The 23,152-nt window shown below is 33.0% G+C and overlaps 2 protein-coding genes across 5 annotated transcripts; one reads left to right on the top strand and one right to left on the bottom strand.

Annotated features, from left to right (window-relative positions):
• Window positions 1-313: 313 nt before the first annotated feature.
• On the bottom strand, window positions 314-5,253 carry LOC134715282 (general transcription factor 3C polypeptide 6-like). 4 transcript variants are annotated; one of them, XM_063577387.1, is made up of 5 exons: window positions 5,074-5,253; window positions 3,991-4,068; window positions 3,625-3,733; window positions 1,328-1,486; window positions 314-560 (listed from the first exon to the last, which is right to left on the bottom strand). In XM_063577387.1, exons 1-5 carry the CDS (start codon window positions 5,113-5,115, stop codon window positions 475-477), a joined length of 474 nt encoding a protein of 157 aa, XP_063433457.1. In that variant the 5' UTR covers window positions 5,116-5,253; the 3' UTR covers window positions 314-474. The 4 variants fall into 4 exon arrangements, with proteins under 4 accessions (XP_063433457.1, XP_063433471.1, XP_063433480.1 ...); XM_063577401.1 differs by having other exon boundaries at window positions 5,186-5,207; XM_063577410.1 differs by lacking the exon at window positions 5,074-5,253 and adding an exon at window positions 4,930-4,952.
• A 2,809-nt stretch (window positions 5,254-8,062) lies between these two features.
• Window positions 8,063-16,180, top strand: LOC134715279 (high mobility group protein B1-like). Its single transcript, XM_063577374.1, has 5 exons — window positions 8,063-8,240; window positions 10,105-10,229; window positions 11,510-11,759; window positions 14,274-14,380; window positions 15,238-16,180. The coding sequence occupies exons 1-5, from the start codon at window positions 8,237-8,239 to the stop codon at window positions 15,370-15,372; spliced, it is 621 nt and encodes a 206-aa protein (XP_063433444.1). The 5' UTR covers window positions 8,063-8,236; the 3' UTR covers window positions 15,373-16,180.
• The last annotated feature ends 6,972 nt before the right edge of the window (window positions 16,181-23,152 follow it).

Raw genomic sequence — 23,152 nt, 5'->3', positions numbered from 1 at the left:
ACAAGCATTTGGGTTTACGATTGCATTTCTTTTTTTAAAGAAAGCAACTTGTTCTAAAAATGTTTGCACAGTGAACACTTTTAAAACCCTATAAAGTTACAAACAGAAGCAATTTAATACTTAACATTACATTTTTTAGCTAGAATCATGAAAACACGATTTTCATCAAGTTTTAATTGAATTTACCTGTGCACTTTATTGTGGGACCTCGTATAATGAATTTGATTAAGGAATAACGCAAGATTGCGGTGTAGCCAATCAGAATAACGTATTATAAAGAAAAATACATCTAATGTAATTATTAATGAATACATTCAGTCAGATCTTCGATTTATTTCAAGAACATAGTGATGATACAATTGTCTTCAACTATGTATTTCAATATTTCTCAAATGTTATGTCCTTGTTCACTTCTCACATAGCAAATCATAAATACAGATCGGCACTTTTGACAGCCTTTGAGTTTAATAGATTTCATCCGTCTGGACCTGTACTTGTCCTTGAACTTTCATCTTCTGCTGTCATATCTACATTCTCAACTGTATCTGAAGTTGATGGTTCTGAAAAAAATACCAGAAAAAAATAAAAATTGATAACCATGTCATCATACTGGTCATCCTATAAAAATGAAAAAAATCTCAGGTCATAATGCAGACAAACTTTTTTACAGTTGAATTTTTAGTATTTAGGGGACATTTCTTTATTTATCTTAAATCCAAAATATGCTCACATGGTGAATTACTAGCTGAACATAGGCTTTAATTTTATGTATGTAACCTATTTGAAAATAATACCATACTCACCCCACATATGAGTTTTAACAATTCAGATAATATAAATTGATTATTTTTTTTTTTGGGGGGGGGGGGGTGCAATAAGTTTGTGCAGTTATTTTCTGTATTTACAGTTGGCATAGTTAATTTTGATGCATTTAAGCTTCTTTTTTCAAATCAAAAGCTGTCATAACTCAGTTTTGGCAAATCAAAAGCTGTCTTAATTTTACAAATCCTGATTATTGTGTCAAGTTTCCCTTAACCCTGAAACAAAAAAAACTTTTTAACAGACTTCAGGCCCAAGGCTTGTCACAAACATTTAAAATATGATATGTTACAAGTTAAAAATGTGTGCAAGTTTATAGGTGTAAGAAAGCACAAAAAATATAAAGACTATGCGGTATGGGCTTTGCTCATTGTTGACGGCCGTATGGTCACCTATAGTTGTTAATGTCTGTGTCATTTTGGTCTCTTGTGGACAGTTGTCTCATTGGTAATCATACCACATTTTCTTTTTTTTCTCACATATATATGTTATAATTATTTTTGTATACCTCCATCAGTCTCATCCTCTGGTGTTAGAAATGCTCGCTTCATGATAAGTTTTTTGTTGACAGCATGAGAAAATTCTAAATCAACTGCTGTATTAATACTATCTTCTCCTAACAAATGATGTAATATATTTTGTCTTGTTTCCTTTAATTGGCTGGCTTCTGTATAAAAAAAAAAGAATATTTCAAATGTTATCATGCCATATTTTGATATTGAAGAAAATTTTCGTTTATCACATGAATGGTTTCTTAAGTCTTTGATAATTTGATATGTTTTTTATTTAAATCTAAAGATTTTCATCAGTTTAAGATACAAAAAAATAATTCAGAAGATTAAATATGATCCCTTTGACTATGTTTTTAAACAGAACCTCAACATTGTTCAAGACTTAGCTGTTATAGATACACACAAAGACTTTCTTGAAAAGAGGGACAACATTCTAAAGCAAGTTAAAAACAAGAATGTGTCCAAAGTACACAGATGCCCCACTTGCACTATCCTTTTCCATGTTCCAAAATACGAAAGATTATATTATAGGGAACATGTGTACTAAGTTTCAAGTTGATTGGACTTCAATTTTATCAAAAACTACCTTGACCAAAAACTTTAACCTGAAATTCCCACTTTCATTTTCTATTTTCAGTGGACTGTGAAATTGGGTTATAATCTAATTTGGCATTAAAATAAGAAAGATTATATTATAGGGAACATGTGTACTAAGTTTCAAGTTGATTGGACTTCAATTTTATCAAAAACTACCTTGACCAAAAACTTTAACCTGAAATTCCCACTTTCATTTTTTATGTTCAGTGGACCGTGAAATTGGGTAATAATCTAATTTGGCATTTAAATAAGAAATATTATATTATAGGGAACATGTGTACTAAGTTTCAAGTTGATTGGACTTCAATTTTATCAAAAACTACCTTGACCAAAAACTTGAACCTGAAATTCCCACTTTCATTTTCTATTTTCAGTGGACCGTGAAATTGGGTTATAATCTAATTTGGCATTAAAATAAGAAAGATTATATTATAGGGAACATGTGTACTAAGTTTCAAGTTGATTGGACTTCAATTTTATCAAAAACTACCTTGACCAAAAACTTTAACCTGAAATTCCCACTTTCATTTTTTATGTTCAGTGGACCGTGAAATTGGTTTATAATCTAATTTGGCATTAAAATAAGAAAGATTATATTATAGGGAACATGTGTACTAAGTTTCAAGTTGATTGGACTTCAATTTTATCAAAAACTACCTTGACCAAAAACTTTAACCTGAAATTCCCACTTTCATTTTCTATGATCAGTGGACCGTGAAATTGGGGTCAAAAGTCTAATTTGGCTTTAAAATTAGAAAGATCATATCATAAGCAACAAGTGTATTAAGTTTCAAGTTGATTGGACTTCAGCTTCGTCAAAAACTACCTTGACCAAAAACTTTAACCTGAAATTCCCACTTTCATTTTCTATGTTCAGTGGACCATGAAATTGGGGTCAAAAGTCTAATTTGGCTTTAAAATTAGAAAGATCATATCATAAGCAACAAGTGTACTAAGTTTCAAGTTGATTGGACTTCAGCTTCATCAAAAACAACCTTGACCAAAAACTTTAACCTGAACGGACGAACGGATGCACAGACGGACGCACAGACGAACGAACGAACGAACGGAGCCACAGACCAGAAAACATAATGCCCCTCTACTATCGCAGGTGGGGCATAATATTGTAGGTGGGGCATAATAATCTTAACATATCTAGAGAAAATTGTGACTGAATTTTTAAAGTTTTGTTCTTGTTAAATTCTTACCTTTTTCAAACTATACGTGTATGTGAAATAATCTGGAATATAACCGAACTCTCTATTCAATATTAAAAAAAAAATTGTTGTTTTTTAATCAACTCTCAGCCTCCTTAATTTTTATGCCCAATTTATGGGTATTATGTTTTCTGATCTGTGGGTCCGTCTGTCTGTTGGTTCGTTCATCTGTTCGTCCGTCCTGCTCCAGGTTAAAGTTTTTGGTTGAGGTTGTTTTTGATAAAGTTGAAGTCCATTCAACTTGAAACTTAGTATGTATGTTCCTTAAGTTATGATATGATCTTTCTAATTTTAATGCGTAATCAGAAATTTTCCACCATTTTCATAGTTGGTTTAACATTGAAAATGATATTGCAGATGTGGCATCTGTGTACTTTGAACACATTCTTGTTTTAAATCTAGTTGAATTATTGTCACTTAAAAGTAATTGTAAATAAAGGATAGTGTAATTGTCCTTTTGGTAGGTGAGTTCTGTGTACCTGATTTGTCTCTTTCTTCAAATACTAGCCCTGTTCCTAGTGTGTCCTCATATTCCCCAGTAAATGTGTATTGTTCTAACTGTAGCAGTGGCTTGTCTGTATCTATGCCCTAAAATTAATGATGATTTAAGTGTCAGAATGTTTACTACAACATGTCTCCCCTTCAGTTTTGGGTAGATTAAAAATGTTACCTGCTATATCCTTATTTTTTCTGAATGTAAAATGTTGACTTACAATTCAACTTCATATCACACTCTGCAGTTAATCATTGAAATTTTTCAGAGTAACATATGTTCTTTATTTGCAGGCCAACTTATGCATTCTTGTTTTTCCAAACTAATTTAGTTTTAAACCCAAACACCTTACCAGTACTTGACAATTCCCTTTCACTTTACTTAGGAGATCAGAGTCCAGTATACCAGATAGCTCCACAATAAAAGTCATCTGCAAAATATTTAAAGTTAAAACTATTACTTTTTTTTATAGCCAATTAAAGGATAATAAGACAACAGATTTATCATTGATACAGGATGTAGTTCTATCAGACTAACCTTGTTCTTGCTCTTTGATCATTCTCTTTTAATATTTAATTTCATGCATTTGTAATTAAAAGAGAAAATAAATACTAATAAAAAAAGGGGGCTAACCCAGGACAGTGGAAAAAGGGGGGGGGGGGTCCAACTACATGTCCCCATTCAAATGCCAAATGCATTGATCATCCCAAAAAAGGGGGGTTCCAACAAGTGGGTTAAAAAAAAATCTATAAATCTGTGAGTATTTTACTAGATCTGTTAAAGCTGTTTCAATTTTTTTTCTCACAAAAATTAATCTTACATAAACATGATAAATGCTCAAGCCAGACATGCAAAGAAATTATGAAAATCAAAACATTTAACAAAGTTACATACATTCAATATGGAACCATTATACTAGTATAATACAGAATCAATTGTATTAGTTTGGGTTATTTTTCTCCATTTTTTTTTTATAATTATTTGTAAGTTTGTGATTTATTTATGAGATTTTCTTTATATATATAAAATCAGAGATGAAGAACAGGAAAGCTTTAGATTTGATTTCTTACGTTGTTTTTATTCATATAAAAAATGTTATAATGAAAAAATTCTACCATGGCTGGGAACAATATATCTATCAAAAGATATGTTCCTGGTTATGGTCCGAATTTATTTTATGCCGAATTTGTATTGTAGATCAAGTTTTATGCGGCGAATGTGTTTAGTACGACACTAAATCGAAGTTTTAATTCGATACATGTGTTAGTCAAATTCATCACATCAGTTATACAATAAAACGTTATATTAATGACGAAGTCCAAGGGACTAACGCCATGTAGGCGATAGTGAATATGAAAGTAGAGGAAGGACGAAATGAACCAGGGTCGAAAGGACCCGGGTTCGTGTCATGTAAACACTTGCATAACTAACCTACCTCTTCTTCGTCATTAATGTCGGGAACGTTTTTATTTGACATTTTCTCGTATGGCGTTACAACTAAAACCTGTGAAGAATAATTCACTATATTGTATATATTTTTATTATACTGGTTTTCTTGTCTGTATCTGTTAAGCTCCAGATGTAGGTACCCGTATGTGAAAGAAGCAGAGGACCAGTCGAAACAATTTAATGTCAAAACTGTTTAAAAGAAGTACTGACACTCCGGGTCTGTAACAAGTCGAGTTTACTTTAAACATATTTAAAAAAAAATCATGTACTTGACATACACATATAAATGCAGTGATAAAATGTTAGAAAGGGATTCGGAAACAAGGTTTCCCTTATATTAATCGTCTCCCTTTAAGTCGAGCTTGTTTTCAGATAACAGTACCCAAATTGCACTGATTACCAAATTGAAATCTACTCAGGAAAAAAAGTCGATGGAAGTCTTACTGTAGAGTATTTTTTTTAGAAACTGAACATTTCAAATTTAATCTTTATCATTCGTCACTTATGAAATTCTTGTTACGACGGTTCGACCTGAATGGACTGAGATCATCATCCGGGAAGTTTTATTTCTCCTATAGACTTTTATCCCACATCCCTTATTCATTTATAAAAAAATATATGATTCGCTGTTATGTTGTTGTGAAGTTTAATTCTATATAGTATGCGTATGATGTTCTGGTGGCCGATTGTGACTCAATGGCAATTACATCCCTAATATTGATACTATAAGAGCAGAACTAGCCAGACTCTAAGAACACAAATCGTCATATCATCTACTTAGTAATTGGACCATTTGGTCATGTCTGAACATACATTGAATTATGCAATTGGGAAAGAAACCCCTTTCAAACGCTTGACTTTAGGTAGTGGCTATTTTACCGGATCCGGCAAAATTTATATAGAGTTTTGCTATCATTTGCTGGTCTTAAAGATTAAAATAGAAGTATAGAAATTAAAAATAGAAAAAATATAGAAACATACACTTCAATAAGCATTTCTCTATACACATATATGTGTCTTCTTTAAACATTTATGCAAAACGTGCATATCAGTAAAATCATATTATTTCAGTCCTTTAATAAGTCTCTAAGAATATGTCTTTTAAAATATTTTAAAAAGCATAAATATTAAAATTGATACTAGTATATTTTCTTTGTAATTGGAAGTCTAAAATAAATATTAAAATTGAGTCTAGTACTTGTTATGCCCCACCTACGCGATAGCAGAGGGGCATTATGTTTTCTGGCCTGTATATCTGTCCGTTCGTCCGTCTGTTCGTTCGTTCGTTTGTCCGTCTGTTCGTTCGTCCGTCCGTTCGTCCGTCGTCCGTCCGTCTGTCCAGCGTAAACATGTTGCACCGTAACTTGAGAACGACTTATCCAAATTTCATGAAACTTAATATTGTTGTTTCTTATGATGGTCAAATGATCTGTATACTTTTTGGTGAAAATTAGATTAAAACTTTTGATTTACGGGACTTTGTAATTAAACAGGGTTTTTTTTTTTTGTTCCCAAATTATATTGCGCCGTATCTCAAAAAAGATTTATGATTATTGCTTAAAAATTACACACTTCTTAGTTATGTTAATTTAAAGATCTGTATACTTTTTTTGGTTTTGATTCAAAATTTTAAATTTGAGTTATTGAGTATTTTGTTAAAAAAAAAGGTGGGAGTTTTTTTTTTTGTTTTTTTTTTACATGTCGTGCCGTATCTCAAAAACAATTTATGATTATTGCTTAAAACTTACACACTTCTAAGTTATATTAATCTAAAGATCTGTATACGTTTTGGTTTTGATTCAAATTTTTATTTTAGAGATATTGAGTTATTGTAAAAAAGGGAGGGGTATCACATGTCGCGCCGTATCTCAAAAACAATTTATGATTAATGGCTAAAACTTTACACACTTCTTAGTTATATAAATCTTAAGATCAGTATACTTTTTGGTGATGAGTCAAAATTCTATTTAAGAGTTTTTGAGTTTTTTTATAAAAAAAAAAAGTGTGTTTTCACATGTCGCTCTTTATCTCAGATACTACAGTGGCCGGGGGTCCGGGGTTGGACCCCCCTTTTTTTGACCGATCAATGTATTTGAATGGGGAGATATAGTTGGAACCCCCTCTTTATCCTGGGTTGGGACCCCCCCCCCTTTTAAAATGGCTGGATCCGCCCCAGTACTATCTATGATTATTGCATAAAACGATGGGTGTATCATGCGTACATGGCGCAATTATTTATTTCACATGTTACGCTGTATCTCAAAAATGATTTATGTTAATTGCTTAAAACTTTACACACTTCTCAGTTATAGATTTTTTTAATTTTTGGTGATGATTTAAAATTTTATTTTTGAGTATTTTGTAAAAAAAAGGGGGATAGGGTTTTTACTTGTCGTTCAGTATCTCAAAAACAATTTATGATTATTGCTTAAAATTTTCACACTTCTGAGTTATATAAATCTTAAAATCTGTTCCTTTTTGCTTATGATTCAAAATTCAAATGAACTAAATATGATTTCCTACCTCTGTGTATGAATGGAAACATATTTTAGTGTCCAGTTAAACAGTTATAGTTTTTTTTAAGTTAAATGAAGCTAATGCTTCATTAAAGTCTAATAATTTTCCGACTTTTCTGTAATTTAGTTTTGATGACCTTTTTCTACGCTACTTTTTTTTGAAAAAAAAAATCAAATGCAATTTCTGTGAAACACCAATAGTTTTTTTTTAAATTTAAATGTAGCTTATGCTTCATTAAAGTCTAATAATTTTCTGACTTTTCTGTAATTTAGTTTTGATGTTCTTTTTCTACGCTACTTTTTTTTTGAAAAAAAATCAAATGCAATTTCTGTGAAACACCAATAGTTTTTTTTTTAAGTAAAATGTAACTATGCTTCATTAAACTTCCGACTTTTCTGTAATTTAGTTGTCCTTTTTTTACGTTACTTTTTTTTCGAAAAAAATTTCAAATGCAAGGGCTTTGGTTCCAGGCCTAGATTGGTACTACTTATTTTAGCGCTCTCTTGGCGGGAAAAATGCTTCAATTCTATTGGTTAATTGATTAACACATTTGTTTACGGCGTCTTTTAACAAACTCGCAATTCACCGATTACCATTTTGAAAGAACTAGACACAGAAAATCATTTAGAAAAATGGGTGAGTAAATTAAGATTTAAGTTAACGTAGGCTTTTTACACATATATTAATTGATCATTATGAAACAGTATAAGTAAGTCATGTCTGGTAAGTAGACACCACGCTTTGTTTTCTTTGTTCTTAAACTTTGAAAATTTTTGCTCGTAAATATTATCAAATGGAGATTATTTGTGTATGCGAGAAACTTTTGCAGCTCGAGCCGTAGAGTGGTCAAATTTGACTTTGACCAGGTCAGCTTTCAAAAGGTTTCATGATAATTATGTTTATTTTTTTATCCTTGTAAAATTATGCAACTTGCGATGTGTTCTTTTGATAACAGAGGCATGTACCAGTACATACATCCACTTTAGTCCAAATAGTTATGACCGGTGACTCAAAAGAATATTTTATTTTTTGGCATCGGTCTATATTATGTGACGTTTTAAGCTGGAGCCATCAATGAGGGTCTGGATGGGGGAGTCTGTTATTCTGTAAACATTTAATTTTCACCCCTTTTCTCTAATCTTCATTTTTTAAGGGCATTATTCTGTAATCATTTAACCCCATCCAAACCCTCATCATTTGTGGTTGTTCTTTTGAGTATGAATTTCTCTACTATGAAACTTAGATTTTTTTTTTATGTCAGACACAAGATTTTTGTTTATAAAAAAATTATAAAATGTACAAATTGTTTTTATTTTTTGTGATTGTTCAAAATGGTTACAATTCTCATTTCTGCACCAAACATGTTCAGTGGAGTCCATGGTGTCGACACAGCCGGCGATACAGCGCATTAGCTGATTTCGTCATACATGTATCAACAAAGGAACACAAATACAAAATGTACAATTGTTCTTGTTATTGTTTTAAAATAACCTTCTGACTGGATATAAAGGAATTAAATTGATAAGTTCAAGAGTTAAATAATAATTCATTATGTTCAATTTCCATTAAAAATTTACATCATCAGATTAAATTTGTTTTATTTAAGTCAAATTTATATCTGACAGATATGTGTCCGATTGAAATCATTTTTGCTTTGCATGCTTGACAGTTAGTCCGTGATATCTCTGACGTCCGATGGCTGTTAAGCCAGACAAACTGGGGCCGTGGGATGTCAGAGCTTGTTCCATATCAAAAAGTGGGTATTTGCCCACCCAAAATAGATGCGCTGCTTCCTCGTTTCTGGAGCCAACTGAGGGCCTTTTTACCATAATTTTGTATTCGAAACTATATTCCCAGGTGAAAGGTCATATTGTGCAGGTGTATCGTCTTACTTGAATGAGTTTACGGGTTTGTGTGTAAGACATTGGATGAATTTAAATATTTTTTTTCTCCGATAAAAAGATCGAGGGACTTGGAATTTTTTATTTTCTTTGGTCGGTAGGTATAGAAATTATTGTTTTTCTCCACATCAGCTTTAAAAACTTTTGAGTCGGGGTCTGAAGGACAGTCGGTCGGGTTATTGCATTCATATTGAATAGAGGTAGATTTTCATAGTGGAATTGCCTTGATAAATATGGGGAAACATCATTGAAAAAGTAACAGCTGCTTGGTAATATGCACACACAAGAATTCTCGTGCTTTCTTGCTGGTATGCTCTATCCTAAAATCGGCAGCAATCACAACAAAGTGGCCTTTTTTCCAGAAGATATATTTATATAATTCAGACACTATGGTCTGTCAAATTTTACATGTATCATAAAGAAAAATATGCTAAAAAGTTACAACACACACTTCTTGCCTTTGATCTGTGGTTCAAAATGAATTTTAAATGTCTGATGAAGGAAATGTACAAAATAAATAAACCTTTTCACTTGCTATTCAGGAAAGAGTATACAGTCATTCATGACTTTACATTTCACATTTATTTCATCTATTACAGGTCGAACAAAAGCAGGCAAAAGACCAAAGGATGAAAACAAACCTAAAAGATCAGTGTCTGCCTATTTTTATTACCTTGCCCAATGTAGAGAAGATGCCAAAGCAAGTGGTAAAGCTATGACCAAGGTACATATATAGAAACATAAAGTTACGATAGTCTTTCTGGCAGTTTTCTTAAAAGATCCTTCTAAATTCATCAAATGGCACTCCAGCCTCTGCTGTTATTAAATTATAATGTTTGCACTGCTTCTTTTTGAGTCCATCTCAGGGCTCACACTACTAAAGAATTATAGGGAGAAGTGACTTCTCTTTTTGAAACTGATTGGGAGAAGTGGTGAGATTTGAAAGAGAAGTGCTCATTCGTGTGGTGCGCTACAATGTTTGGATTTTACTATAGTAAGAGTCATATGTAAATAATGTTCTTTTTAAAATTATGAAGCTGGGCCATAATATATTGATATTAGTGTAATAGTCTCAAGAGTTGAAGCAACTTTAAATTGACAATAGTTTGAAACAATCCATAAAAAATAACGCGGGAATTATATACACCAATCAATTAGAAGTAACCAAAAGTCTCTTAATCATTAATGCGTTAGAACACGCAATTTTTCCCTTTGGGGTCAATATTCTTCTGTCCGCAATTCCATTTGTGCGTCTGTGGTATAAATTATTGAAAAAGTACGGATTTCGGTCATAGCTGGTCCGGTTCAGATCCATACTTAAGGAATCGGTCAATGGCGGACAATTGCAAGAAAATTTACAAAAATAAATGATGTTTGACAAGTTATTTGGAAAGGAACATGACATTTTTAATGCAATAAATGGATTTAACATTTACTGGAGGCAATTTTCATCACATCTAAATAAAGTAACAATCTTATTTTGCCGCTCAAATTTAGGTTGATGTACGTTTTTGACTAACAAGCACCAGAACTTGCAAAAATGCATGAAGTGATAAAAAGTTGTATTTTTATCAAATAACCTGCTACACACTGCAAATACAATGCTTCAACCTCTTTTCTTAAGATAATGAATAGTTTTTGTCTTTATTTCTATAATTATCAATAAAAAATTGATGTTTCATCAACTTGGTAAATATTGAAAATGTCCGATGACGAAAGCAACTGAAAGTGAGTATCGTCAAGAACAGGGCGACTTGTTTTTGCTTTTTGGGGGGATGGGTAAAGCGGAGTGACGGTTGAGAAAGCGACTTCTTCGCCCAAGTCACCTGGTATTGTGAGCCATGCCATCTTGGATAAACTTAACTACATTTGAAAAGATAAGAAACCTGCCCTAAAGAACAGCCATATATAAATGGTTTCTTGTTTTAATGAAGAAGAAAGTTTAATGTGCATACTTTTTTTTATGTAGCCTTATTTAACTAATGAAAACTTGATACATTACAGGTTGGTGAATTTACCAAAGAAGCTTCAGTTAAATGGGGTGCTATGAATGATGCACAGAAAAAGAAGTTCAACGACTTGGCAGCTAAAGATAAAGCAAGATACAATGAAGAGATGCAAGCATTCACAGGGAAACCAATGAAAGATGAAAACAAACCCAAAAGACCACAGTCTGCATACTTCTTGTTTTTAGCTGATTACAGAATTAAAATGAAAGGTTCCGATATAAGCAATAAAGATCTGATATGTAGTGGTAAGTTAGATGAATTAAATTGCTCCCAGTGATTGCCTTGGTAATCTTGGTTCCGCTCAACATTTAGTCTAGTTTAAGTCTTGCATCAATGTTTCGTTACAAGAGTCTTTCAAAACTGTTTTGGCAGACAAAATGTTAAAGAATTTCTTATTATACTGCAATTGTGATACACTACTCTGTTATTTTGTTTTGTACAAGAAAGGACAAACAAATGCAATGGCAGTAATTATTTTGTCTGACTTTTCTATATAAATATTTTATAATGACATCAGTTTCATTCATGTATCTGTTTTTCATTTTACAGAAAATTTTGTGTTTTAAATGCTTTTTATACGACCGCAAATTTTGAAAAAAATTTCGTCGTATATTGCTATCACGTTGGCGGCGTCGTCGTCGTCTGAATACTTTTAGTTTTCGCACTCTAACTTTAGTAAAAGTGAATAGAAATCTATGAAATTTTAACACAAGGTTTATGACCATAAAAGGAAGGCTGGTATTGATTTTGGGAGTTTTGGTCCCAATATTTTAGGAATTAGGGGCCAAAAAGGGCCCAAATAAGCATTTTCTTGGTTTTCGCACTATAACTTTAGTTTAAGTTAATAGAAATCTATGAAATTTTGACACAAGGTTTATGACCACAAAAGAAAGGTTGGGATTGATTTTGGGAGTTTTGGTTTCAACAGTTTAGGAATAAGGGGCCAAAAAAGGGCCCAAATAAGCATTATTCTTGGTTTTCGCATAATAACTTTAGTTTAAGTAAATAGAAATCAATGAAATTTAAACAAAATGTTTATGACCACAAAAGGAAGGTTGGTATTGATTTTGGGAGTTTTGGTCCCAATATTTTAGGAATTAGGGGCCAAAAAGGGCCCAAATAAGCATTTTCTTGGTTTTCGCACTATAACTTTAGTTTAAGTTAATAGAAATCTATGAAATTTTGACACAAGGTTTATGACCTCAAAAGAAAGGTTGGAATTGATTTTGGGAGTTTTGGTTTCAACAGTTTAGGAATTAGGGGCCAAAAAAGGGCCCAAATAAGCATTATTCTTGGTTTTCGCACAATAACTTTAGTTTAAGTAAATAGAAATCAATGAAATTTAAACACAATGTTTATGACCACAAAAGGAAGGTTGGTATTGATTTTGGGAGTTTTGGTCCCAACAGTTAAGGAAGATGGGGCCCAAAGGGTCCAAAATTAAACTTTGTTTGATTTCATCAAAATTGAATAATTGGGGTTCTTTAATATGCCGAATCTAACTGTGTATGTAGATTCTTAATTTTTGGTCCCGTTTTCAAATTGGTCTACATTAAGGTCCAAAGGGTCCAAAATTAAACTTAGTTTGATTTTAACAAAAATTAAAACCTTGAGGTTCTTTGATATGCTGAATATAAAAATGTACTTAGATTTTTGATTATTGGCCCAGTTTTCAAGTTGGCCCAAATCAAGGTCCAAAATTAAACATTGTTTGATTTCATCAAAAATTGAATAATTGGGGTTCTTTGATATGCCAAATCTAACTGTGTATGTAGATTCTTAATTTTTGGTCCAGTTTTAAAATTGGTCTAAATTAAAGTGCAAAGGGTCCAAAATTAAACTAAGTTTGATTTTAACAAAAATCAAATTCTTGGGCCTCTTTGATATGCTGAATCTAAACATGTACTTAGATTTTTGATTATGGGCCCAGTTTTCAAGCTGGTTTAAATCAGGATCTAAAATTATTATATTAAGTATTGTGCAATAGCAAGTCTTTTCAATTGCACAGTATTGTGCAATGGCAAGAAATATCTAATTTCATAATATTGTGAAATAGCAATTTTTTTTTTAATTAAGAGTTATCTTTCTTTGTCCAGTAAAGTAAGCAAAAAATATCTGCAAGAATTTTTTTTAATTGGAGTTATCTTTCTTTGTCCAGAATCAACTTAAATCTTTGTTATATACAATATACAATGTATATTCACTTTTTACTACCAACTGATAAATTTAAATAATCTTTACCATTCAGTGATAACAAGCAGTTTTTTTACATCTTAATATTTTATGATGTATTTAAATGAGTAGTAATTGTTGCAAACTCCATTAGAATATTTGAATTGAAATTAGTTTTGGAATAAGGGAAAGGGGGATGTGATTAAAAAATTGGGTTCAATTTTTCTCATTTGAAATTTCATAAATAAAAAGAAAATTTCTTCAAACATTTTTTTGAGAGGATTAATATTCAACAGCATAGTGAATTGCTCTAAGAGAAAACAAAAATTTAAAGTTCATTTGAATACATTCATTCTGTGTCAGAAACCTATGCTGTGTCAACTATTTAATCACAATCCAAATTTAGAGCGGAATCCAGCTTGAATGTTGTGTCCATACTTGCCCCAACTGTTCAGGGTTCAACCTCTGCGGTCGTATAAAGCTACGCCCTGCGGAGCATCTGGTTATTTCATATTAAAAAAAGATAGAAGCAAATATCCCTTTACTTTTGATTGGTATGTATATAGATTTTTTGTTTCAAATTGCAGCTGGAAAAGTTTGGGGTGACATGTCAAGTAAAGAAAAGAAACCTTATCAAGACAAAAATGGAGAAGAAGTAAAGAAATATGAAAAAGAGATGAAAGATTACAAGGAGGTAAGAACAACGTGTCACTCGCTTTAGCAATATTGCATGAATAAAAGTAAGGAGTTCTTGTCTAACCAGGGTTCATCTGACCTTGACACTTTTCATGTGCCATTCATAAATGTCATGTTGATGAAACATGACCTTGACATTAATGATGTTCAACATATTACAAATCCATGACTATCAGGATGATGTTCTTGTTTCACAAATTCTCCTTCTGGTTTTGAAACAAAATAAAACTACATGTCAGAGTTGTAAATTATCATGTTTATGCTCCCAACTAAATGTTTCGAAACTTATACTTGATGCCTATCACCACAAACCATGTTTGATTTATGGTGGCGTCACTTTTAACTGTTTAAGAGTTATGTCCTTTCACAAATCAGTCTTCACTGTTAGCACTTGTCTGATACCCATCATATGACAAGTAAAATTTCATTTGGACTAGTAAGTTTTTGTTAAACTTTGTTTAGACGAATAGGAAAAATGTTGGAATATTGGTCTTCAGACTAGTAGTTGAAAAAGTTTTTGGTGCAGACTGCACAAATTAAAAAAATTATTCCAACAATTTTGTTCAACTCTCTGACTTAGTTTACTGTAACAAGATGTTATGAAACTTGTACACAATGCTAACTGCCACAAAACACATATCCGGTTTGAAATTTGGTAGTGTCACTTTTACCTTTCTAGAGTCCTGCATGCCCCTTTTCAAAAGGAAAATTGCTAGAATTTGAGTCAGTTCTCTTAACTTTAATTTGCCTCAACTAAATGCTCAATTTTAGGTACTGTTGCTTTTCTCTGTAAGTCCAGTAGAATTTAAGCAGAGTATTTTTATGGAGTTAATCAACTGACATTTTTATTTTCAGAATGGAGGAGCAGCATCAGCAGCAAAGAAAGCCAAAGTAGTAGAACCAGAGCCCAATGGTGCATCAGAGGAAGAAGATGATGAAGAGGAGGATGAGGAAGAAGACGATGAGGAGGAGGAGGAGGATGACGAATGAAGAGATATATTTTATTACGGTGGCCAGTCCTAAACACCTGATGTTCAAAATGCCAGTCCAATAACATCTTTTATTAATTGAAAACAGTTATTTAAAAGCCAGCATTGTTTATTTGTTGTAAATTAAGTTATATTGTAACAGAAAGAGTTGTCATAACATATTTGTGGATATTAAGTTATTTTCTCTTTCGAAATTAGTATGTATGCTGAATTGGTGGAAAAAGCAGTAATGAAAACTTGTCCCAAGTCTTTGTATAAAAAATGGAAGGATAAAAATCAAGTATATTAAAAATTTCTTCTTCTTCAAGCTCTTAATTGACTTGTATACTACAACTTCTCGTAGTAATCTTTTCTGGCTATTTTCAGTAATAATATTACAAAATACATGACAATTTTTTTCATAGTTTTATGTACTAGACATATCATCTCATGGGACACTTGCTGTAATGTTAATTAGGTGTCCACTTGTTTTCATGTATATTACTCATTATCACAATCAGGAAAAAAATCATTAGGTTTCAACAGTAACTTTAGTTACAATATGTTTCCTTGTTGAATTATTCATTGACATTTTCATGTAATAATGTACATAATCACTCATTCATGAAATTACATCTGATGGCATAGTAGTTTTATGATTTATGTTAGCATAAAATCAAAAGAATGAACACCCCAATCTGGTGCTCAATGGTTGTATTTATATATGTCTTTATTTTAACTAGATTTTTACAACATAACTCCATTTTATCATGTAGTTTTTACCATCATTGCTTGTACATGTCATATAGAATTAAAGAAAATAGTGGTAATCATTCTTATTATTAACCAAATGTGCAATATGCAGGCTTACTTGATGGTCTCCTGTAAGCTTACTACGATTGCAGAAGGCTGTGGGTTTTATTTCTACCGTGATCAAATCAAGACTTGAAATAGTTATTTGGTGCTTCTCAAGTCACATGGATTTAAGTTGTATTATTAATAATCTAAGAATGGATCTGTCAAGTTGAGACTAAAAAATAAATTCACAAGTGAGGAAAATCAACTTTTACTTAATACAAAGAAAGATTGAAGCCCACTTTGATGGTTTGCAATATAAACACGTAAATCATTGCTGAGATACTCTAAAGCCATCAAGCAGGATGTTGGTTGTTTTTGATTTAAACTTATTTATGAACCTATTATTCTCTGAGCATATTTAAAAAATTCCCAAAAGTGTCTGTTGAATAAATTTGCCATACAATCTATCAGTTTGTTTAAAACACTTTCATGTAGGAGAAAAGGCAAATTTTAAAAAGTCCCAAAAAACTTTACTGACAATTTCCCATCATGTTACGTAACAAGATTTTTTAGTGCTAAAAACTAAATTTTGACAATATGTTGCGCATATTTGAGTATTTCAGTCACATTTTCAACCTATTTGATTCAGTATCAATGCAAGCATTTATAGGCACCCCTATGGCCTTCAACAACAAGAAAAACCAATACAAGTCGGCTACTAGTATTTATACTGCACTCTTCCTATTTGAGCAGTCTAAATGCGTTGACTATATTTCTATGTCATATACAGTCACTGACCCGATATCACTTTTTCTCTGGAATATTTAAATAGAAGTTGCCGAAATAACATTTAATTATTCATACGACCTCTTCAACCTGTTCTTGTTTCCAATGCGTGGAAAGACTCAACCTTGTTTCTTGGCACAGCCTTGCATTTCTCCGTTTCTAAGCCTCGTCCCTATATGGTTGATATGTCAAGTCAATGCACTATTCTTGTCTATATATCATATGCACACAGCCAAGACAAATATGAAACAATTCAATTGTCACTGTTAAACATATTTGAAGGTGCTGGCCTAGGACAGTGATGTAACCGTACAACATAACTACAAATCTATCTGGTCAATACAAAGCAGAAAATTATAGACATCCTTTGCAACCAGAAAGTCAAAAGTTCTGAGAGTATTTACTTGTAGCTAGTAAAAAAAGCACATTTAATATTTTTTAAAATATTAGAATCGCTAAGGGACACTTCCTTGTGCAATTGAACATTCAGTTTCATGATGAATTTACCAAATTGAAATAAAAAAAAAGATTAAAAGACGTTAATAATTAAGGAATACTGAATTGAAGGACAGACCCTCGCAGTTGCATGTTAGAAGCTCGATATACGTTGGTAAGCAGTTTCAGATTGACCCTCTTGTGTGTTTGCCATTACTCTATAAACAAATGGTTGAAAAATTAATGAGATGAAGCCATGAAAGAATCTAATGTAGTTGGTAGAAGTTTCCATTGCGTTATTGTGAATGGGATAAATCAAAATCTATTCTTTCTGGTTCTTTAGTCTGATGGAATAATAATTGTGCTAGATGGTACAGCAACAAGATGTGTGATTTTGTACAACACAACCAAGCGTGCACATACTCTGTGTTGTAAAAATTGTGGTTAGTGTATTTAGCATGTTTGATGCACTTCTAGTATTATGATGCCTATTACGGGCAAAACGAGCCCCTCGACCATCTCTATTTTTATGATAGATTCTGAACTCCCAAATAGAGCAGAAATATTTGGAGTTGGGCACGTACAAGTGCTTTGTAAGCCTGGCTCTTGATATGTCTGTTATATGTTTTCAGGTTTCTTCTAAGAAAGCCAAGTGTTTTATTTGCTAGGATTTTTTGTCATCTATATGTTTTTCCCATTTGAGGTTAGACTTTTAGTGAGATGCCTAGGCATTTAGCAGATGTAACAGTTTCTAGTATAATTTTGAAAAGTGTAGTTAAAGTTGTGACCGAAAGAACAGTACAATTGTTTGGGTGGATGGCCATCAGCCCACTTCTCATATCGCTGTTGTATCAACATTAGCTCGCAGTTTGAGGCAGTCACTTGGATTTCAGTGGCATGTACTAGTATATGATACTGTCATCAGCAAATAATATGATTTTTCTATGAGTAAAGTAGTCTAGAGTGTCGTTGTATAGGACTAAGACAGTACCGGCTTGTGAAACTCCAGAGGGGACTGGGACTGATTGATGATCTTCCCTCTAAACAACTGTCTTGAGTACTGTTTGAGAGAAATGCAGAGAATCAATTTAATGTGTTGCCATTGATACCAAAAATATCTAATTTGTAGAGTAAGTAGCGATGCAGACCTTTATCAAAGGCTTTTGCAAAGTCTATTATTATTAGATCTGTTTGTGTAAAAATACGAATTGTTTGTAGGTGAAGTTCTTTGATGGATTGAAGTTATGTTCCTCAAGATCGATAGTTCCGAAAGTAATTTTGGAGTCGGCGTACAAGATATTACTTGATCCAAAATGTTCCATAATTTGTGATGTTACTAAGTGCTCAATTGCAAGTTAAAAAGATTGATCGATTGTTTACCGGTTTATGTTCGTCCACTTTTGAGCTCACTGGTGCCCCATATGAGCTTGTCATCGCTTGACAACCGTCGTCGTAAACTATTTCAAAAATCTTTTCTGTAACTACTTGGCCAAATACTTCAAACTGTAACTAAATTTTCTAGGGTATCTTGTTTATAAATTGTATCCGAAGTTTTGGTCCGACCATCGACAAACATGGCCACCATGGCTAAAAATAGAACATAGGAGTCAAATGCAGTTTTTAAACGACTGCAAAATTTATTTTTGGTCGCATATTGGTATCACGTACGTCGTCAGCATCATAATCATATCTAGTATGCGATCTTTATTTGTTGGTGTATTGACAATTTTGTGTAAGTTTGTGTCATTCTAAAGAGACTTTGGTGAAGTTGTATATCTGCCTGGCATTATGCCATTTACACGAGTTTAAGGAATCAATATGCCCGAAGTTAAAATCACCCCGGCCCCAACGATGATGGTTGTATTTGATTGATATTGATACGATTGAGAGTACACCACACAGCATTGGTTGTTGGAACTTAGTGCCCTGTCATTGAGATACACATTATAGGTCTGACGGAAAGTAATGCTCATAAGAAGTGCTTTGGTCTAGTAAGTTTAATAATTAATACAGAGAGAGAAAAAAAACATGAAAAAAAACCTTCGGAAATGAATGACCCCTTATACAAACCCTCCTCTATAAAACAAGGTTCTAAGAACCAGCGGTTGGATATGATACACATGGATGATCATGGCTATTCAAATATATATTTATATATATAGTCTCCTTCAATTTCGTCAAAATTTACTCTGTTGAAGGGTATATTCAATTAGCTGCAACATATGAGAGTAAGACAATAACAATCAAAACCAAGGAGTAAACAAAGACTCACAAAATCAAAGGACATTTACATCAACAGTTATAAATAATAATTAAGAAACAACACGAACTCCACTAAAAACCGGGAGTTAAATCAGGTGCACCGGAAGAGTAAGCATTTCTTGCACCGTATACGGCACCCGTCGTGTTATTTTTTTTGTTCAGTTCGGTAATGATGGAAGGTTATTATGACTGAGGAAGAATATCAGATATGATTTCTTACACACTTATGTCATAATGGCCATGCAATCAGATTATGATGGGGACCTTAAAATTTCTTGAGTGATGACCTTGATTTGATTGATTCGTAGCCCTGTCTTAGCAACTTTTGAAATAGCAGTATTCCTCGTTCAACAAAATCAACGTACTTTAAGCTAGCTCCAGAGTAACGTGTCAATTGAGACACGTATACTTCATATTCTGGTGCCGCTGGGATGTTGCTACACAGAAATGGAAAGTTGACTATAGGAAAGTTAAATCATCGCGTTTGTCTTAAATTTTGTTATTCAACCTACCATCAGTAGTCATTTCGAGAAAACGGTCTAAATATGAAGCAGATTTATCTGTGTCGGTAGTATCTTTAATTTCAAGTTCACTTGGATATATTAAAGGTAAGTGATCAATGAATCTATTATAATTTAGAGACAGTACATCATCAATATATGTCAGTGATGTGAAATTAAAAGACTTGGCTAATTTCTTCTCCTTTCTGTACAAGCCCTTGGATAAATTCTGCTTCATAGGAATATAAACAAATCTGCAAGTAGAGGAACACATTGAAACAATTTTATCCACAGGTATCATATAGGATAGGTACTTGAGCCTTTCCCCTTCTTTTTTTCTTCCAAAATCCGCTGTCTTGTTTTCTATTTATTTAATTATTTTCGCATTTTTCCATATTGTACGAACATACATATACTATAAATACTATAAATAACTAATATTTGCAATCCATTATAGAAATTGACTATCCACAGTAGACCGGTCACAGATATGATATATTTATTCTACCGTAGTAGAATTAATAGAAAACAAATAAAATACGGATTTTGTAGAGGACTAAAAAAACGGTCCTGTCCCAAGAACGTGTGACCGATAGTAATGACCAGTATTGGATCATGATGGTGACCAAGAATTTGTAGAATAATACTGACCGTAGTTCAAGATCCATGTGATAAAGTTACATATTCTACATAGTCTTATATAGTCTATACCTGAGTGCTGGATCACTCCACTATGCTCAGATCTTCAGTTATTTGCTGACTTGTTTCGGTTCCGGTTCCTGTGTCAGCTTTTGCTCTATAGTTATATTTCACGTCACTATTTGTCCAAAATTTATCTAGGCGGCTTTCAAATGTCTGAATAGTTGGTGCATTTACAACATTGCTGGGTAAGCTGTTCCATATTGGTGCAATTCGTTGTGTGAAGAAGTTAGATCTTATATTTTTATTGCATCTTTGGATGCCATCATGGTCAGTTTTTTGTTGTGTCCTCTAGTTGCAGATGTGGTGTTGTATGTGAGTAGGCTAGGTAGCGCTTCGTCGTATATTCCAGATGTTAATTTGTAAGCTTCTATCATGGTACCTCTCATGCGTCTGTATTTCAGTGTTGGTAGTTTAAGCTTTTTTAACCGTTCTTCATACTCTAGGTCTTTCAATGTTGGTATCAGTTTCGTTGCTCGCCTTTGAACATTTTCAATTGCTGTTATATCTTTAACTTTGAATGGGCTCCATATAGCATTGGCATATTCAAGGTTTGGTCTTGCTAATGCTTTATACAGTAATAGGTACATTTCCTCATTGATGCAGGTAAATGTCCTTCTAATTAGTCCCATAATGCTATTGGCTTTATTTATCTTTTCATTCATATGTTGTTCGAAATTTAGTTTACTATCAATGGTCACTCCTATGTCTTTTTCTTTGTCAACATGTTCTAGTGTTGTGTTACACAAGTTGTATTTGTGGTTTTTATCATGTTGTTTCCCTGTTGTTAGGACTTTACATTTATCTGGGTGGAATCTTAGCAACCAAGTATATGACCAAGTTTCTAGATGAGATAAGTCTGTTTGAAGTGCATCACTATCCTTTGTTGTTTGTATTTGTCGAAAGACTTTGGTATCATCAGCAAACATGAAGCAATCCGAGTCAAGCATTTCTGGTAGATCATTTATGTAGATGACAAACAATATGGGACCCAGGACACTGCCTTGAGGGATGCCGCTTGTTACATGTTTGAATTCTGAGTAGCTGTCGTTGACACGTACTTGTTGTTTTCTACCACTAAGGAATGATGTTACCCATGATATTATCTCTTCTGATATTCCGTAACTCTTTAATTTTCCAATCAGTCGTTTGTGGGGGACAGTATCAACTGCCTTCATGAAATCAAGGTATATAGTATCTATGGCCCTCCATTATCGAGAATCTTAGTCCATTTTTCGAGAACATGTAGTAGTTGTAATGTAGTCGACCTTCCTGATAGAAATCCGAACTGGTAATCACTAAATAGTTTATTTAGCCTCATGTGTGACACCATATGGTCTCTAACAAATGTTTCTTACAGTTTGCAAAGTATGCACGTTTAGCTTACTGGCCTGTAATTTGATGCCTGTTTTCGATTGCCCTTCTTGAATATGGCTGTAATACATTCTTCTTTCCAATCTCGAGGTATAGTTTTTTCTTTCAGGGACGTATTGAAAATTATGGTTATTGGTGTTGATAGTGCATCACACACGTCATGTAAAAGTCTAGGATGAATATTATCGGGTCCTTGTGATTTATTTGTGTTCAGGTTTTTCAGGCGTTTTTGAACATTCTCCTGTTTAATTACGAGATAATTCATGGCTTCCTTGACAGTTTGGCCTTTAAGTTTTGGAATGTCTCCATCGTCCTCCTTTGTAAAGACGCTGGCAAAGAAACTCGAAAGTGTTTCTGCCTTTTCTTTGTCGTTGGTTGTTAATACATCATTACCATCTTGTGTGTTCATGACGAGATCGGATATTCCAGTTCTAGTTTTAGTTTTGGATTTGACATAATGCCAGAACTTTTTCGGATTATTTTTTTACTTGCTTTGCAATTTCTTCCTCTTTCATCTTGACTGCTTTTCTGGTAAGTTTCTTGACCTTGTTTCTAGTTTTACAGAATTCTTTATATTTTTTGCTACTTTTTGTTTCCATATACCTTGTCCAGCATCTGTGTTTTTTTCCTTATTGCTTTCAATGTTTCTTGGTTAAGACCTACAGCTTTATTTTTTTTGCTCGCCGTTGTCCTATCTTTTTATGTGGTATGTGTTTACTTTGGAGTTCCAAGAGTTTGTCTTTAAAAAATATCCATTGTTCATTTATAGACTTTTCTTTCATTATGTTTTACCAGTCTATATTGCTCAGGGGCGGATGCAGGAATTTTCGAAAAGGGGGGGGGGGGGTGCAAAACATATGTCCCGATACAAATGCATTGATCGGCAAAAATAAAGGGGGGGTGCGCACCCCCAGACCCCCCCCTTCTGGATCCGCCACTGTTGCTCAG

The sequence above is a fragment of the Mytilus trossulus genome, chromosome 1, assembly GCF_036588685.1.
Source record: "Mytilus trossulus isolate FHL-02 chromosome 1, PNRI_Mtr1.1.1.hap1, whole genome shotgun sequence".
Classification (NCBI taxonomy): Eukaryota; Metazoa; Mollusca; class Bivalvia; order Mytilida; family Mytilidae; genus Mytilus; species Mytilus trossulus.
The sequence above is the reverse complement of the archived record's forward strand: the minus strand, read 5'-3'. Positions and strand labels throughout refer to the sequence as shown.

Excerpts from the sequence above, each read along its gene's own strand:
- LOC134715282 (XM_063577387.1), bottom strand. The coding sequence starts at position 5,115 with ATGTCAAATAAAAACGTTCCCGACATTAATGACGAAGAAGAG. Across the intron at positions 4,069-5,073 it reads ACATTAATGACGAAGAAGAG|ATGACTTTTATTGTGGAGCT; the intron begins GTAGGTTAGTTA and ends AATATTTTGCAG. Across the intron at positions 3,734-3,990 it reads AAGGGAATTGTCAAGTACTG|GGCATAGATACAGACAAGCC; the intron begins GTAAGGTGTTTG and ends CATTAATTTTAG.
- LOC134715279 (XM_063577374.1), top strand. Across the intron at positions 10,230-11,509 it reads GTGGTAAAGCTATGACCAAG|GTTGGTGAATTTACCAAAGA; the intron begins GTACATATATAG and ends GATACATTACAG. Across the intron at positions 11,760-14,273 it reads TAAAGATCTGATATGTAGTG|CTGGAAAAGTTTGGGGTGAC; the intron begins GTAAGTTAGATG and ends TTCAAATTGCAG.